Source organism: Eptatretus burgeri, chromosome 10 (genome assembly GCF_056783735.1).
Source record: "Eptatretus burgeri isolate ZD-2024b chromosome 10, Ebu_testis_v1, whole genome shotgun sequence".
Classification (NCBI taxonomy): domain Eukaryota; kingdom Metazoa; phylum Chordata; class Myxini; order Myxiniformes; family Myxinidae; genus Eptatretus; species Eptatretus burgeri.
Window position 1 is genome coordinate 22,842,875 of NC_140970.1, and position 19,096 is coordinate 22,861,970.

Here is a 19,096-nt window from a genome sequence, read left to right on the forward strand (position 1 = left end):
TGCTCCAGTCCATCTTAAAACACCCTAGCAAAAACCTTAAGCATTATTTGAGCAAAACGTACACCCACCTCATCCCTTTCTTACGTCTTAAGCGTGCCCGATGTCATGAGCTCTGTGATGAGTACAATGACCTTGCGACCTTTGACATTTGCCGCTTCCCACAGGTCATAAAAACGAACGATATTTGGGTGCTGCAATCCCTTCAGCATCTCAGCTTCCTCGCGAAAGCGCTGCCGTTCACTCCGGGTCAACTTGCGGTCCTGAGGGTTATAGACACATATGCTCATTAGGGACAAAGTTACCAACACAAAGGTACAGCTCGAATCGGTTGCCCCTCATATCTGAAGAAGGCCATTCATGAGAAACATGCAAGCCACCTGGCCAATTTGTCAATAGTGTACATAGCAACCAGACTCTGAGATAGCAGCTTGCAGTGTAACTTGGTGTGAACAAGAAGACAAGTCCATTTTCCACTCGCAATGCAGGCAGGAATTTGTAATTTGGTTCGGGTCCCGGCATCAACTCGCCTACTCTTCACAAAGGACACAGTGGGATCTTTAACATCCACCAATAATGCTCGCAGATGGGACACCCGGTTGAACATCCATCTGAGTGATGGCACACACATTGATACATCACCCTGCATGCGAAACACCAGGGTGACAGTCGATTTTATTTAATAGTCGGACTCAGAGCCAGTCCAGGCTTGGCAGGTCACAGGCGAGTGTGCACAGCTTTCGGCTATCCTGCCAACTTATCAAGGTAGACCTAACAATGTTATAGTTGTACAGAACTCATAATCTTGTCATCATTACTATTTCTTTGGAAATCCCGAGAGCCGAAAGTCTGGTATTTTTTTTTTCACCAATACTGGCCAGACATTTATTACTTTCACAAGAGGAACAGTGCTGAGGGAAGTAATTGCTGTGGAACCAACTCTCCATCACATGTGCACTGAATTAGGCTAACAAGCTGTGTGCGTCAAACCTGATGTCAATAAGCCCAAAGTTGATGGGTGAGCGAGTATTCGGAGGAAAAGGTGGGGGTTGGTGAATGAAAGAAGAGCTTAGGAAGGAGGAAAGGTTGGATGAAGTATAGACGGTACTGGCATTCTACACCAACGTTTGTAATGTTTAATTTCCAAGTTCACTTAAGAAAGTGGATGGATGAGTTCAAGCACATTTTTGTAAGGGTGAACTCAAATCATCTAACATTCTAACTTCAAGCACAAGCAAAAATATTCTTTACACTGCTATGCAGTTAGGTATTGCCTTTCAATTAGATCAGGCTGAGAAGGCTTCCAAGTAAGGCAAAGCAAGTCTGCAACCAATTACTTCATATTCATCGGAATCGTTCTGAAAAAGAAATATAATATACTTGGAAACATAAAGAAACTGAAGCTTGTTATTACACTGCTTATTTTGATTTGAAAATGGAAATCCCACCATCAAGGCAGTACGTGCTGTTCTGTCACATTTATCTCGGCGAAAGCTTCCAAAACGTCTCTCAACAGTTGCTATCTCACCTTAACGTGCGGAGGATGGAACAGCTGTTACTAATCCAGTTTATGAAACACACAAAATGCGTTTGAAGTACTTCACTCTAATCCAAAAAACTAATGTTGCCTTCAAATTATCCCTCAGAGAATTATTCCCTGAAGACCTCTTTAAATCAGAAAGTTTAAAGATTAACGGAAACACTGCTGTGAGATATTTGATATTTCAAAATTTGGTGAAAATCACATACAAACAGTTTCCTATTTCAAGCCAAGGCACCAGGCTTGCAACTGGACCTTGCAGACCTGTGGAGCAATGCATTTTGGGAGGGAGTGCTGAATGTGTGCCTTGTACCCCAAAGTTTGGTTTTAATCATAAACAAACAAATCGTTTTTTGTGCCACCATGAAATGGCGGCCGTCATCGTTGCGTCCCTTTCAGACCATCACCAACAGTGATTCCATACTGACTCTCGTGTCTTAGCAAATGTGAGTCAACAAATGATAATCACAAGGGTTGTCCTGCGTGTTGTGAAACACCACGTTTCAAGGGACTTAACTTTCATAAGCCAAGCAGAGCTTCACGAGGGGTCCTTCTATGACCGATTTGTTACAAACATATGATATGAGGGAAGGTGTTGAGTTAGTGCTTACGCAGTGAGCAGTAAAGCAGTTACAATTGGTTATTTCATTCAGAGATGAGAGTGATCAGTGATCAGAGCAGAAAGAAGTTGGTTATCCAATTGGAGAATGTGTGCACCTTGTTCTCCCCTCCTCACATTTTCATGAAGGAGCTCTATCTATCTACATTATCACCGGTTATCTCCCTATCTCCATAGTCACTATCACCATGGTCAGCTGTTATTTTAGAGTTTAGATGAGTGGTGGCATTGCGTGGATGGGTAGAGTTGCCTTTTCATGCATGCTATATTTCTTGCTGTCGCATATTAATAACATCAATGAAGAAAAACAGAGTCCTGAAGATTAAAGAAGCATTTAATGTGAGGTGTGTGGCCAGTTCTGCAGGAGGATAATATTGTTAAGCTGGTGCACGCTGCAAAATGCCCCCAAGGTGTCACAATACAGCACAACGTCATGATGACGACATGGTGCTGCTGCAGGCTGTAGAGCTGATTATAATCATATTCACTCCCAACCGCAAAACTGTACCCCCCTAACAGTGCTATCGTAAGGCAATAGACAATGAGGTTGTGTGGCAGACGACACTTTTTGGTCCCAAATCATTCACATATTATGATATCCTCTTACTTTTTGCAGCTGCACAAACTGGAGTTTGTACATACAGTAGTCAGCAGATTTAGATTTAGTCAAGATAGCTCCATTTTATGAACATGCCGTGGAAAAATAAAGAATAATCGTTTTCAGTTGAAATCCACCTGAGAACAAAATCCTTAAAGAAGACTCAAAGCGAGTACAGTATAGGGTTAGAAGCTTAAGGACAACGTTTCCAAAGGAAGGCCACAATCCATAGATGATCTCAAAACAGCAACAACTGACAAAATCCTTTCAATTTTGCCAAATGTGTCAGATCACAAATGTGTCACTGCAGCCAAATGTGTCAGAGTAATAAACAATTTCCCCCATATAATCCGAGTGTGCATGCTGCATAGCGGCCGACATCCGGAGCATGTACTCCAACATAAATCAAATCAATGACATTAAAGATATCCATCTGAAACTTTCCATAGTGATCATGCATCATGTAAATCAAATGTCTAAGAATGTCATCTTATAAAAATAAAAAAGGTTTAATAAATTCCATGGGTACCATTTCTTTTGTGATCTCCGGTTATTTACTATCCAAAGGACATAGAAGCCGATACACCAGGAAAAATCACAGAACTGTCGGAAAAGCATCCGTAAATGGAAACATAAATAAATAAAAATAAATAAATGAAAAATCAAATGCAGGTGAGTGACCCAAGACAATGGGGAAGCACGGTTCGTTATTGCTTAGAATGTGTAATCACATCCCGTGAGTATTATATAAAGCTCATTTTAACCACTGACTCACCGACTCACTGATATTAAAGTTCGGTACCTTCCGCGTAATGTAGAATGCTGAAATTTTGCGTGCCGGTGGACATCGAAGCTGATCCACAGGGGGGGGGGGGAATAATAGAACTATTGGAAAGCATCCGTAAATGAAAATATAAATAAATGAAAATAAATAAATGAAAAAAACGAAATTCCGTTGAGCGACCCTTGACAATGGGGAAGCACGGTGATTTTGCATGCCGATGGACATCAAAGCCGATACACCAGGAAAAATCACAGAACCATCACAAAGCATCCGTAAATGAAAATATAAATAAATGAAAATAAATTTATGAAAAAAAACAAATGCAGGTGAGTGACCTGAGTCAATGGGGAAGCACAGATCATTATTGCTTACAATGTGTAAGCATACCCTGCAAGTAATATATCTATACTAATAAATGTCAGTGTGTCAGTGTGTTTCCTGCATGACTCCAAAACCATGAAACCTAGCAGCCTGAAACTTTGCATACATATGAAGGGAACTCAAAGGAAATGCATGGGTGATAATTGGGTGTGTTTTTTGGGGGTTTTTTGTACACCTTGTCGAGGCTCGTATGAGAGTTAACACACAACGCAGCGCAAGGGGGGCATGAGACAAGAGGGGCGGGAGTAGGGACAAAACAGTGGGGAACAGAGACATTAGGAGATCTGTGGAAGGGAGAGGGATGGAGCAGAGAACATGGGGAATAGAAAGATGGACATTACAGGGACTTTCAGGAAGGAAAGCAGCGAAATTTAAAGAGGTGGGTTTGGGGTGGATTAACAGGGGTCGAAAAGATTGAGGATTTGGATGGGGGATGAGAAGAGGTGGTGGTGAACAGCTGTTTTGAAGGCCTGGAGGGAAGAATGGGATTGAACAGAGTGAGGGAGTTTATTGCAAAGGTGGGGAAAAAGAGGAATGAAAGAGAGAAGGTGAGCAGCGATTCGTGATTTTGGTAGTTTTACCAGAAGGGGGTTGTTGGCGGACCTTGAGCACCCTGCGGAAATGTGGTGGGGACAAGTCGCAGACAGAGCAGGGGGGGGGGGCGAGACCGGAGAGGAGACGGTAAAAGACAGAAAGACCACTGACCTGCCTGTGGTGAGAGAGTGAGAGGCCCAAAGACTCAGCCTCATCACGGGAGATGCCAATGATCCGAAATGACTTGGTTTCCACGGCGTGAAGCTGAGAAAGGTGGGAGGCAGGAGCACCAGCCCAGAGGGGAGAGCAGTACTCCATCAGGCTGTGTACAAGAGCTTTGTAAGTGGTCAGGAGCTCAGGTGGGCCGAGGAAGGACTTTGGATGATGGAGAATTCCTAGTCGGTGATTGGCTTTGGAGGCCAGGTTGGAAATGTGGCTTTCCCAGGAAAGATCATGGCAGATAGTAGTGAGACGCAGAAGCTTGAAAGAAAGGACTTCTTCCAGAGGAATGTTGAGAAAGTAGATGGGGGGGGGGGGTCCAAATGGTCCTTTCGGAGAGACATAGTGAGATTTGTCCGGATTGAAAGACATATTCCACGTGTTGGATCAGTTTGTGATTTTACCCAGATCTGTACTGAGCGAAGAAGCTCCTGCTTGCCGGTCTGAGGGATGAGAGATGGTACGTCAGAGGGTGCAGTCATCAGCAAAGAGATAAAGAGGATTTTCCAGAGAGTCGAAGAGATCATTGATGAAAACCAGAAAAAGAACAGGGCCCAGAACGCTGCCTTGAGGAACTCCAGCCTGGACAGGAAGAGGAGATGAGAGAACTCCATTTAGGGCCACACGTTGGCTGCGACAAGAGAGGAAGTCTGCGAGCCATGAGTGGAGATGGCCTTGAATACCATAGGAAGAGAGTTTGTTGAGCAGGGCAGGGTGCCAGACCGTGTCAAAAGCACGCGATATTTCTAGGGATATGGTTCTGATTTCATGTCCGGCATTGAGGACCTCCATCCATTGTTGGGAGAGCAAAAGCAGCATATCCAAGGTGGAGTGACCTGGTCTGAAACCAAATTGATGATTGGAAATCAAATCATTGGAGAAGAGAAAGGATTTGATGTGTGAAGCGATGATGGATTCCATAACCTTGCTGATGATTGGGAGAAGGCTGATTGGTCTGTCGTTGCAGCGATCTGTTTTTGCACCTTTTTTATGCAGAATGGTAATGTTTGCTGATTTCCAAGCAGATGGCAGATGACCGTGAGCAAATGAAAGGGTGAATAGAACAGAGAGAGAGGGTGAGCAAGATCAGAGGAGCAGGTTTTTTCGGACATGTGGGCTGATGCCGTCTGGTCCAGTTTGGGTAAATTAAAACACCCCTTTTGAAGATAATTAATGGCCATATTTAATCATATCCTTTATCAGGCAACATCCTTAACCACCTCGCTCTATGGGATATTGAGGCGCATCATGGGTTACCTCGCAGGGGTCTGAAGCCACCACGTTTTTGGCCTGCTCAACCATTCCTTGACTTGGAACAGGCCACAACGATTTCTTACCAATAAAGTTTCTTTTTTCACTTTCCTCACTCATATTATTGATACCTATGAATCGCTGGATACATTACAATACTTATAAATACCCAGAGACCCCAGCATTAGTGGCTTTATTTCATCGATTGGACTTGCATACATTTCTGCCTTTGTTGGGCCCTGAGGTGCCGTGCGGTGGGTTCCTCGGGAGGTATCTCATCTGCTGAAAATGTGCAATTTGATTTTTACAGGACACCGCTTTGTTTAACGTTTTTGTGCAATTTGCATTCATAATCAACCCCTCACTTCGACATCAATACAAATAAAAAAACCGACCTCGTGTTTGTAATGTTTGTTACCTCCGCCACCAAAAGTGAAAGAGGTTGTTTTTACCTCTTTCTGTCTGTTTGTTACTTGGAAAATCGAAGATTTTTCAAGTAAATCGGTCAGTCAATTTTGTTATTCTGTCTGTCTGGTCATCTGGTTGTTTGTCGCCTGCAGGTCACAATTTTAAACCGATCTTCACGAAACTTCACCACATGGTAGAGTTTGTCAAAAGGAAGAAGCATATTGGTTTTGAGGTCAACATTGGCCAAATGTTCAACATAGGCCCAAGGTCAACAACGAAGGTGGTATTTCTAAAATCAGCAATTTTCATCTGATTGACTTGAAATTTGAAGAGGACAGATATTTCAGGTCACTGAATTCAAACACCAATTAATTTTGAGGCCCACATAAGCCAAAAGGTCAATACAGGCTAACTTTCTAAAATTGTCAATTTTCATCCGATTCACTTGATTGCATATTTTTGCATATTTTTGAAGAGGAGTTGCATATTTTGTCATTGAATTAAACCACCAATTATTTTTGAGGTTAAATTTGTTTTATGGATTTTGAAGGTGTCATGCTCTGCACGACATCTTCTTGTTTGTTTGTTTGTTTGTTTGCAGGATATCAAAAGGTTGTGGACAGATCCAGATGAAACTTTGTGGACAAGTTGGGTGTGTGACAAGGATGAACTGATTAGATTTTGGTGAAGATCCGGATCCGAATCCGACGACTAGAATTATAAAGTGATGCTTCACCATTGAGAGATAGAGCTAAACTAATATATAGCACAATATCTCAAAAAGTTGTGGACTGATTCGGATGAAACTTGGACAGTTTGGGAGTGTGGCACGGACAAATTGATTCGATTTTGGTGAAGATCTGATTCCGGATCTGGATGTGACACTTCTTTGATTTTTTTAAGTGATTCTTCACCATTGAGAGATAGGGCCAAAAACAGACATCGTACTGTACAGCATGATATTTCAAAAACGTAATGGGCCCGATATGTTCTCGTGGATCAGGCATTACGTCCGAGTGCCCTTCTTGTTCTAGCTGTGAAGGCGTAGACCAACATTTTGTGTTCTGTACCTTGATATATTTTTGAATTGAATTTTGCTAATTTCCCACTTGAATTCCTCTTTCAAAGAACTGTTTGAAGGTAAATCTTTGCATATGTCATTTTTACGTACTATATGCATGTGTAAATTTCCACGTGTGTACATGTATATAAACTGTATTATCACACTCTACAACATGGGGCAAAGATGAGGATCAATCAGTACCATGAAGTAGCGATTGGCATTGACCTTGCCTTCTAAGAGAATGACTGCACCCAAACCCTGCCAGGAAAATGCACCTCACAGCATTACAGAACCACCAGAACCCTTCACTGTTGGAACAAGCACTCAGGGTTGTAGAGTTCATTAGGTTGGTGCCACAAATGCACTCATCCATTTGTTGAGAACATGGTGAAGGATGATTCATCTGACCATATCACATTTCTCCATTGTTCGGTAGTCCATTATCTGTACTCTTTCCACCACTGGACTCGCAAATGTGTGTTGCCTGGTGTGATGAGCGGTTTGTGCACTGTAACCCGACTATGGTGGTATCCTGCTCTGTGGAGTTCTCGGAGGACCGTTTTTGATGAAACTGGATGCTTGTGCCCCAGGTTGAAATTTACAGTCAGTTGCTCTTCTGCTTTGTGCTGCAATTCAAATTAATGCACGGATATCACGATCCTGGACGATGCGCTTCTGCCCACTGTTTCCCTTCACTCATTATGTCTTTCCCTTGGAGTTCCATGCTGACATCACCTTAGACACCGTTGATCATGAAACGTCAGCAAGTTGAGCTGTCTTTGTCATTGAAGCTCCTGCCAAACACACCCCAACAATCACCCCTCTTTCAAAATCACTGAGGTGTCCTCTTGCAGCCATGCTCACCATAATTATAGGCAACTAGGCCTGTGCATAATTTTTACACGTGACCATAAGTATGTCAGGATGTTATTTGCTTATATTAATTAACGCAGGCCATACCTTTATGGAAGTCATTGCTTTCAATATACTTGGTGTCCCTCATTCACCCATGTGTTTCCATTTTTTGTGCACTGCCTACGTGTGTGTGTGTGTGTGTGTGTGTGTGTGTGTGTGTGTGTGTGTGTGTGTGTGTGTGTGTGTGTGTGTGTGTGTGTGTGTGTGTGTGTGTGTGTGTGTGTGTATATATATATATATATATATATATATATATATATATATATATATATATATATATATATATATATATATATATATATATATATATATATATATATATATCCCCCCCAACCCTTCTCTCTCATCACCCTCTCTATCTGTGTCTCCCCTCACCCTCCATCTCTGCGGTTCCTGGCTGAATGAAAAGCAGAGTGGATGGTGCCAAAAGCAGCCGTGAAAAGGATTACAATAGGTGGTTTGCCTTTGTTTTCCCAGGGGTAGTCAGGACAGGAATTTGGTATTTGTTCAGGGTGGCAATGATAACTTGCCTACTTTTCACAAATGACGATGTGGGATATTTGATGTCCACCGACTCATGCCAGCAAACATGATATTCAGCTTAACATCTGTCTGAGTGGCATTGTACTTCATTATGCAACCCCTTCCTTGTGAAGTGCCGATGCAACCCTCTGCCCATTCTTGTAAAAACTGGGCTTGCTCACCAATTATCTTCAGGAGAAGGGGAAATCTCCCTGTCCTGCATGGTCTCTTGTGCATGTAATGCCACTCCACACTTTGTGGTTGAATCAATACCTTCAGGGCAGTTTGTGAAGGACACTAAAATTATACTGAGGAAAAGGAAGTTCTGTCCAAATTCCCTCTAACTGAATAGAAAAACAAACAAAAAAAAAGCCTTTCCTGCTGAGACCAGCAGTTCATCTCAAACCAGTCCTACACCCAAATATTTGGAACAATACACCTGGCACATGCTTGCTCCACCCTATAAACATTTTAAAAAGTACTCATAGGTCATTCATAACCCTGGGTTTAAGCAAAATTAAAGGAGAAGCAATAAAGCAGTACAAATAGAAAAAAAAAATCATAATTACAGGCATTTAAAAACATAAAATACAGAACAATGTTCTCCTCAATTAGGCAAGCAAGTATGACGCACGCCAAAAACTCTGCCCCCATATTACTCAACTGGCTATCTCACCATCCAATCTACAACCATGACCATAGAGCGTGGCTGAAGGATGAGCACATGCAGATACAACCCCCCATGAGATCTTTCCAGACACACCAATTTGTCACATTAACAGTGTGTCATTTACCGTGTAGACCTCAAATTGATGGTGCGAATGATCCGTTTACAACTACTACCAATTTATAAGCAACTTGTTTTTTTATGCATACAAACATACATCTGTGACTAGTGATTAGTTTTAGCATCTTTTTATTTCAGAAGTAAAGGCTCATGGAGAAGCGAAATAAAACAGAGCAACACATTTAGAGACGAGCAGAGCATTAAAGGGGAAGAGGCAGACACAAGTATATACAAACACAATGCAAACAAGTACTTTCATGGTTGGAATTAAGGAGGGAGGGAAATAAAAAAAAAATAGGACCACTGGACCTGAAGCTTATCTGGGCCATGGCCGAATGTTGTAACCCAAATTTGGTCGCATTCTGACTGGTGGGTCTGGAGAGAAATGTTTTTTAAGGAATTTACACGATTTTCCCAAACATTTACTCTGTCCGCTATTTTGATACACTCCCCCCAGTCACATGATCGGCATGACCTCCGTGATTTAACATCACGACCCTGTTGGAATGGTGTAACCTAAATTTGGTAGCATTCTGACTGGTGGACCTGGAGAAGAAGATTTTTGAAGAAATTTACGAAGTCGGCCATTTTGAATACTTCTTGTGTATGGCAGCTTGGCTGACGGGTAGCTATCATTATGTTGGGGCATGACTATGCCACTGATGCTGTGCTCTTTCACCAGTACACTGGTACTCATTTTGCCAACCTCGGAAGAATGACAGGCTGAGTCAACCCTAGCTGGTGTTAATTCAGTGGCCAACGGGTCTCAACCTCAGGACCCTAAGATCCCAAGCCAGCCACCCTAGCTGCTAAGCCAGCACCAGGTTTTGAACTACTTAAAGTCATGTGACCGGAACGAGCTTTGCAATCCCTGTTACCAATCAGGAGAGGAACGTTGCTGACAAATTTTAGCTAGATCGGCCTAGTGGTTTGGCTTGAGAATTCTGAATAGGAGATGGATGGATGGATGGATGGTGCACAATGACAATACCTTATCTGGAATCAATTCCAGATAACCAAAAATTAAAAGCTGGTGGGATCAGCAGGGGTAACTTAGGACAGGTGGATCTAGAATACAGGATGATGCAACATTGGATAGCATGCTGGAAAGACAGGTGAAGAGGAGAGCCCATTGTACATATGAGATAGCAGACACAGAATCAGTTCCACAAATGAAAGAATCAAGGAATGATGGTGAGCATTGTTTTTTGTATACAAAGTCAAGATCCGTGAAAGAACTAGAAAACAAAACAGATCACAACACAAAACGAACAGCAGAAAAAGAGGGGTGAAGCACTAACAGCAGGGCAGAGGTACAGAATAGACAGAGATGGACAAACCAGGGATGCGGGTAATTATGAGGGGTAAGGGAGAATGCAGGGGCTGGACAATATGGACACAGAAGCAACCTCTCAGGATGTAAAAACTGGAAATTTGGGAGGAGTAGAGGGTTTAACGGGGGTAGAAAAGATCATGGTATTGAATGGGAGATGATCCGAGATGGTGGCGAAGAGCTGTCTGAAGACCTGGAGGGAAGAATGAGATTGAAGAGAATGTGGAAGTTGGTTCCACAGATAAGAAGGGAAAATAGAGGAACAAATGATTGGAGGTGAGCAGTGATCTTGGATTTAGGTAGTTTCACCAGAAGGGGGTTGATGATAGACTGTGGGTGCCCTGCAGAAACCTGAGGGGTGGGGGTGGGGGACAAAGCATGGAAATGGCAGAAGGTGCAAGACCAGAAAGGAGGCAGAAGACAGAAATATACCACTGACCTGTCTGCGATGGCAAAGTGATAGGCCCATGGACTCAGCTTCATTGTGAGAGATTCCAATGATTTAGCTTAGAATTGTGAAGGGAAACTAAGGATGGTTTTCTGGAAGAATGTGTGCAACCTGGGGGCAGAGGTGGGGGGGGCTGTGTGTGGGCAGAGAGAATGGAGGGTGGGTTTAAAATGAGACCAGAAGTGAGGTGATAAAAAGCTGAGAGTCCACCATTCTGCCTGTGGTGGGTAAGAATGATGGCCTTGGAGATGCCAACAATATGAAAAGCCTTGGACTTGATCACTTCCAAATAAGCAAGATGGAAAGTAGCTGCACCATTCCAGAGTGGGGAGACCTACTCCATAGTTCTTTGATATATGAGCAGTAAGGGGGCTCAGAATTGACTTTGCTTTTTGGAGAATATTGAGGTGTTGATCATGAGGCTTAGAAACCAGTTTGGAGATACACTACCAACCCAAGAGAGGTTGTGACATATAGTGAGGCTTAGTAAAGCTCAATAGATTCCATCTCTTCCAGGTCAGAGAAGTAAACTGAGGAGTTTGACAGCCAATCCTTATGGAGGGACAGCACGAGAGCTTGGGACTTTCTAACATTGAAAGACGTTCCAGCGGAGATGTCACTGGGGTCGAACAAGAATAAGGTCGGTCCTGAAATTCTGCATTGTGACGCACCAATCTCACCAGGAAGATCATGAAACGGAATACCATCAAGAGTGACCCGTTGTTTCTGCTCGCAAAGAAAGTGAGAAAAACATTCATTGAAGACCCTCTCAATATTATTGACAGACATTACCTTTGGTTACTATTGGCAATTTTTTTTTTAAGCTGGCAAGTTATATGCTGAATGATTTATGTGCGAGATAAGGTAACTGCCCCGCATGTAGCAAAGCAACGCAGCTTCTGTGAGTCAGGCTTCGCTTCGACCTGTCTTGCATAGTTTTTTTTTTTTTCTGTAAGCAAAAGCTCAAGAGTCGAACAGGTTTGTCACCCAAACGCGACATTCTGCACCAACATTCACATATGCCAAAAAAAGACAAACTTGGTTTACTCTCGTGCTATTTCCCCAATTGGAAGAAAGTAATTGTCTGAAGGAATATTTAGAATTACTTTCTCCTGAAATAGTAACTACATGACTCACAAGGATAAAAGGCATCTCAACACCTGGTTGTGAGAAAGAGCATTCATATTGGTCAAGTTTAATTTGGCAATCAGAGGATTTGATGCTCCGCCATTGGCAAATAAAGACATAACTCATTTACCAAATGAGGGAAAAGGTAAAGGTTTGTAATACGTCACATGATGCAGACATCCTGATTTCACACTGTCGCTTTGTACGAATCGCCACATGAAGTGCTAATATTTGGATGTTTGAGAGGTTTAGGTCCATAATTTTCAGGTTTGATTGGTTTCAAAAGCCTTTTTTTAAATTCTGCAGTAATCTAATGCTCATGGAGGAGCTCGGACATAAATCACATGTCGGACAAAGACATCAGCACACTAACATGAATTACATAGAAATGAGTAGACAATGGACAAATACCTCCAGAAGATGGAATTTGAACCTGGGTTTCCAACATCTTGAGACAGTTGTTCAGATGGAAACACTAAACAAACCAAACCAAGAAATTGTCATTGCTCAAGAAAAAAGAAAACATATTTTTCTGTTACGATACCACACGTATTGCAAAGTTTCAGAATCATAAGCACCATTCATGAAAATAACACCAAAAAGTCAGTGTCTACAAGGCTATGTTTGTGATGTCTTAAATACAGATGATGCAGGGCCTGAACCTGGGCCAGCTACATCTAATTTTGAAGAGTACTGAACTTTGATGTAAAGAAATAACTTGTCGATATCCACTGCACGCATCACAAATTATATATTCAATTCATTTCTTGGACATGCATACCGGAATGAAAGTTGTTTATTAGAGTAGTTCCCAGAAAAGTTGAAGCAGGAGCAAAAAGAGAGAGCATTACTCTGCTTTTGATGCTCCACCATTGGCAGCCCATGTGACACATTCCTCCAGTAATGTAGAAATACTTTGCAGGGTGTTGTGGCATTGTGCACGTACTGCACCCCAGGCCACTTGCATAATTATGTGTACACACACACACACACACACACACACACACACACACACACACACACACACACACACACGTGGATACTTTGAGACCTGGGAGGGAAGGCTCCATTGCACCTTCTGAAACCCAAATATGGAGACAACAACCAACAACACACACACACGCACAATAGTATTTTATGACAAAGAAGCCCACATATAACTGTTTCAATGGCAGGGGAGAGGTGGTGCTGAAGTGTGGTGGGGGGGGGGGGAGAAGGAGAGAATGGGACATGCTAAATGTCTAACATGAGGAAAAATCCACAATGGGCAGCTGAATATGTATCGGAATTCCTCTGATAGATTGTTAAGTTTTGGAGCGTGGTGGGACAAGATGCCCCTTTCAGGAAAGATGGGGAAGGAGACACTTACCATTTAGCACCTGTGCAACCACCTTATTCTTGGTTACATATTCAGTTTCCTGAATGACCACATCAGAGGGCTCTCTTGTTGATGACAGTGCACAAGTTAAAATGAAAAATGTTCAGTATACTGAACGAAAGGATCAAGGAGGATACTTACTGTATGTACAATATCGATATATACACATACACACATATATTATGCAGATGAGGCATCTTGTCACACTTTGCCTGTTAAGGGTATAATAATAAAAATTATTATTATAATTACTACGACAATTATATTATTGTATTTACTGGTATCGGCACTCCTGCCCTCCGTATGCGAGTGCCCATCTCGGCCCACCTTCAGTGGGCAATTTGAGGTGGTGATATTTTCACAAAGTGATACTTTCTTCTGGAACACACTGTACACTTCAAAAAAATTGGGCTATACTGCAACCATATTTGGCCTTGCTGGACCATTCTGTAATGTTTTTGTGATATAAAATGTAACAAAAATAGAATTTTTCACAGTGATATGTTTTCTGGGACACACTGTACACCAGGAAATTATTTTTGGTACATAATATAAACATATTTGGCCTTGCTGGACAACACTGCAGAGTTTTTGTGACGTAAAACGTCACGTGATCAATATTTACGTTTTCGGCATTTTTATATATATATATATATATATATATATATATATATATATATATATATATATATATATATATACATATATACATACATACATATACACACCATGAAATTTACAGTATGTATACATACATATAAACATATGACCCTTTCAAACTCCCTCTGTAGACCCCTTCAGACCCTGTTTTTTTGCCAAAACGGGTGATGAAAGAACTACAGTTGGAAGCTGTCCTGGGCTCAGCACTGATCCTGAAGAGAGCCCTCGGCACAAAACTTTGAGAACAGAAAACTTCACAGATTAGTCCATGAATCGTGATCCCTTTCTGAAATGAAGGTGGATACTTTGAGCTCACCCTGGGAGGACTCCTTTCCACATTCTGAAACTCGCACATGTAGATACCAATCAACGACACGCACGCACACACACACGCTTGGCCGATACCGGCAATTTTTTGGGAATCAGAAGGTTGAGGTCAGTTTGATTTGCGACTGCAGTAAGTACTGTATCCAACTCAGAAACCTTGAGTAGCTTTCACCGAAAAACGACGTTACATTTATAAAGACGTTTCAGAGAGATGGTCACAAACATTAGTCTTTACAAACAGCTGTGTATGACGGGTGGAAAAAAATATTTGGCTCGGTAATTTAGTAAATACGTAAATACGGCAAACAGCTCGGAAATTGGGCATTATTATAAAATATATCTTGCTGTGAAACTCACAAGGAGAAACATTTAACCTCTGTAAAGAAAATCCGATCACCAAATGCTTTAGAAACAGGTGCGAGGACAAAGGATAACCTGAAAGAACCTCCATAAGATACGGGATGAAACTTTGCCACCACGACACCTGTAACAGGCATGGCATGTCCACACGTGCAGATCCAAATCTACCCACATGTACCACGTCCGTGTGTGCTGTATACGTACCTCTACCTTGGAGTAACTGTCAACTGCACATTCCGATCAGGACACGAACTGTGCTGTTCAGCTCGGTAAGTGATTCAAGCACTCCAACGGAACGCCTGGCTGGGCAAGCGATTACCAATTGCCGTCGATTCAACTATGCACCCAGAAATGCCCGTGCAATGTCTGAATTGGACAAATCAACACTTTTTGGGGGAGTCGGACATGCTGATACTTTCAAATGTGGAGCTTCTCTTGGTAAATGCATTTGCGCAAATGAAATAAAGCCACGAACGCTGGCATCTCCAGGCGTTTATAGCATTGCAATATACCCAGCAATTCGTATTCGATCATACGAGTGAGGAAAGTGAAAAAAAAAACTATTGGAAAGAAATCGTTGCGGCCTGTTCCAAGTCAAGGCATGGTTGAGCAGGCCAAAAAACATGGCGGCTTCAGACCCAAGCACGGTTACCCAGGAAACGCCTTAAGACCCCAGACAGCGAGGTGGCCGAGGATCGCCTGATGAAGGATATAATTAAATAATACCGTTAATGACCTTCAAAATGGGTGTTTTAATTAACCCAAACACCCAATTTTCACTCTTGCACTTCCTTGGAGTTTTCTCAATATGCATGCAAAGTTTCAGGCTTCTGGGTTTTATAGCTTTGGAGTTATGGAAGACACACACACACACACACACACACACACACACACACACACACACACACACACACACACACACACACACACTTCTATTAGTATAGATATAGCACCATTGTCTCTGGATACAAGGTACTAAAAGAAAAAGCAATGCATCTTACTCTAGCCCACTGTAATGTAGTTATGTTTTCAGGGCTAACAAGTTTGCCCTCTCCGCAACAAGCAACAATGATTACAACTCCATTAAAACCTGCCATCAAATGAAGCCTCATTAAGGTCTAAGGTTGGAGAGAGATTTTCATATGCTGCGACACAATGCAACATGTATCATCACTCAAATGTGTCAGTGTGCAGTGATGAGGTACATGTACAAAACTTTGGATCAACATCTATTTTGGACAGCCATTTGTAACTAAATGTCATCAAAAAAATTACAAAGATTTTAGTTTGATCCTGCAACCCACACTCCTCACCCCCCCCCCAGTACAAATCCTAAAACTGAGTACTAAACATCTTTACAGTCACCTGTTACATAAAAGTTGACTCTCAACAGTGCCACATCAGTGACTTGAGGCCAAGTGCCTAAAGGATATGGCCATTACTTCTCGGTGGATGATTTCTGGATAGCCCAGTGGACACCGCTCCCTCTGCCTCAAATCAAAAATATTTCCTCACAAGTATGAGCGTGTCTGTGAGCACTGCCCAAATAACACTCCCCACTACCTCCGCTGGTGCAGCTCCTTTATTCATCCCCTTCCCTTCTTTGACTTGTTTTCTGCACACCGTGTATCCTGACATCATGCAACTCGATCCACATGCACAGATCCTAAGGCCCAGCAACGTGCTTAAAGTAAGCAATTGTTTAAAGCAAGCAATCACTACCATGTGGCAATGTGGGGGCTTGCTCTTTTGCAGGCCTAATTTTCCATCTTCTGTGGATTCACAATCTGGCAGGATAAGTTATTGATGTTGAGATGCGGCCAACATAAGTTCCTTTACTTGAACCGTCAACATGTCAATTCTCAATAGGTATCTCTCATGCTATTGCATACAGGCAGGTGCCTCCATTGGTAGGATGGTCAGGATGGAGCTGGATTTGAACTTGGAACTTTGGGGGTAAGGTTTTGCTTTCAACTGAGATGGTGAGAAACAAAACAAATTAAAGCATATTCAAACAGATAGCCTCTACAATATCAGAGCACAACATTTTGTAAGAAAGAGGACTTCAATATGGCTGTAAACGTTGTTGTAAAATGCCTGGTTTGTTGTGTTTCACACAACTGCTGCTCTAACCCTTATGAGTCCATTTGGTTGATGTGCTACGTACCAAAATTTCACAACAACAACAAATATAATATTTATTACCGCCGCCCCGTCCCTCTAAACCATGGACACCAGGACTCTGTGCTTGTCTCTCGGCCATGTGCCAGGATAAAGGAAAACTGGCGATCACTAACTGCACAAAGTGAGCACCAATGTACACCACACTGAGCAAGTTGGCAAGGTCGACGCTCCGGGGAGACGAGCCAGTACGAGAAACGTGCTCCACTCGGGCAAGAAAAAACTGAAGTGATGGGGAGATGGGGAGGAGGCCACAATCACAAGAGGCCCATTGAGGCAAAGCAACCACTCCGCCTCCATCTTTCTTCGCTTTGCTTTAGGTTGCCAAAGGTGACACCAAGGTGACACGGCTGCTGAGAACTGAAGCAGAATCATTCGAAGTGCAGCTTTGGAAGGCGGTCAAACAGCAAATGACCCTGACACCCACCACCCCCTTCCCCCAGTACTATCCCAAACCAATCCTCCCTTTATTTTGCCTTTCATAAAGCCACAAAAATCACACTTTCATTCCTTGCCAGCCTGAAGGCTGATTGCTTTTTAAGTTGACAGGTTTTGAAGCAAGCCAGGATCAGTTAAATGTGATTTAGCATGGCACAGTAATTCAACCAGGCCAAGATGGCACCAAAAGCAAAAATTATGCAGGATTACTTGAGGGAAAAAAATTAGGATATAAAACGTACACACACACACACACACACACACACACACACACACACACACACACACACACACACACACACACACACACACACACACACACACACACACACACACACACACACACACACACAATTATAATTATATTCCTACATTCTGATTTTGATGGGTTTATGACTGTCTTGCTTTTTCAGAGTAGCTGAATAAACGTGTGTGTTCTATGTGTTATGTGTTATATCCTAATTTTTTTTCTCCAAAGTTTTTTTTCCCCCCAATAGGAGTGGTGGATCTCAACAGTTGGCTCATGAGAAATGGATGTGTTTGTTATCAATTGATTAAAAAAAAACAAAAAAACATCTCAAGTGAATCACCAGTTCTCTCAACAAGAGAGGTCTTGTCGGTCAGGTCATGACACACCTTGTAGGTCAGAGTCAATAAATGTTTTAACAAAATAAAAGTTTGAATCTACGAGGTCAGTACACCCTGCATGCACCTATAAATCATCCCTTTTGTACATAGTGCGGAATGAAGGGGTTTTGGATGAAAATCTCTTTGTCACGTGGTTAATTTCATATCTCCAAGTTCAGGTTTTTATCCAACAATGTGAAAAACGATACATTTCCACACCGAAGCCTCTTTCAATATTGTGCTGAGTTGAAAGGCTAAAAAAACTAGAACAAGTCGATCAACATGCCTGGACTCCCTTTAAAGTCTCGTTTGCCATGAGAAGTTCGCCAACAACAAAAAAAATCCAATCTCGAGAGGCATTTTCTCAAAAAAAAAAACAAAAAAAACAAAACACACGCAACGTTTGCCGAAAAGTATCCAGTTGGAGATGCTAGAAAGAGAGCCATGGAGGAGCTGAAGCACAAAGCGGACCAAAGTAAGAACACATTCACTAAATAGATGACATCACCGAGTAGCACAACGACCGCTAGTTATGGGGCAACTCAAGAGATTGTGAAACGAGGAAACGAGCCGTTCACAGATGGTGAGTATATAAAAG

General features: G+C 42.2%; 1 protein-coding gene across 2 annotated transcripts in view; it reads right to left on the reverse strand.

Moving 5' to 3' along the window:
* The window catches only part of LOC147018076 (serine/threonine-protein kinase WNK2-like), a 192,253-nt gene that overhangs the window by 117,635 nt on the left and 55,522 nt on the right, over positions 1-19,096 (reverse strand). For both annotated transcript variants that reach the window (XM_085897389.1, XM_085897390.1), the window contains exon 2: positions 85-260. In XM_085897389.1, coding sequence (XP_085753515.1) covers positions 85-260 — 176 coding nt within the window. The remainder of the gene's footprint in view (positions 1-84; positions 261-19,096) is intronic.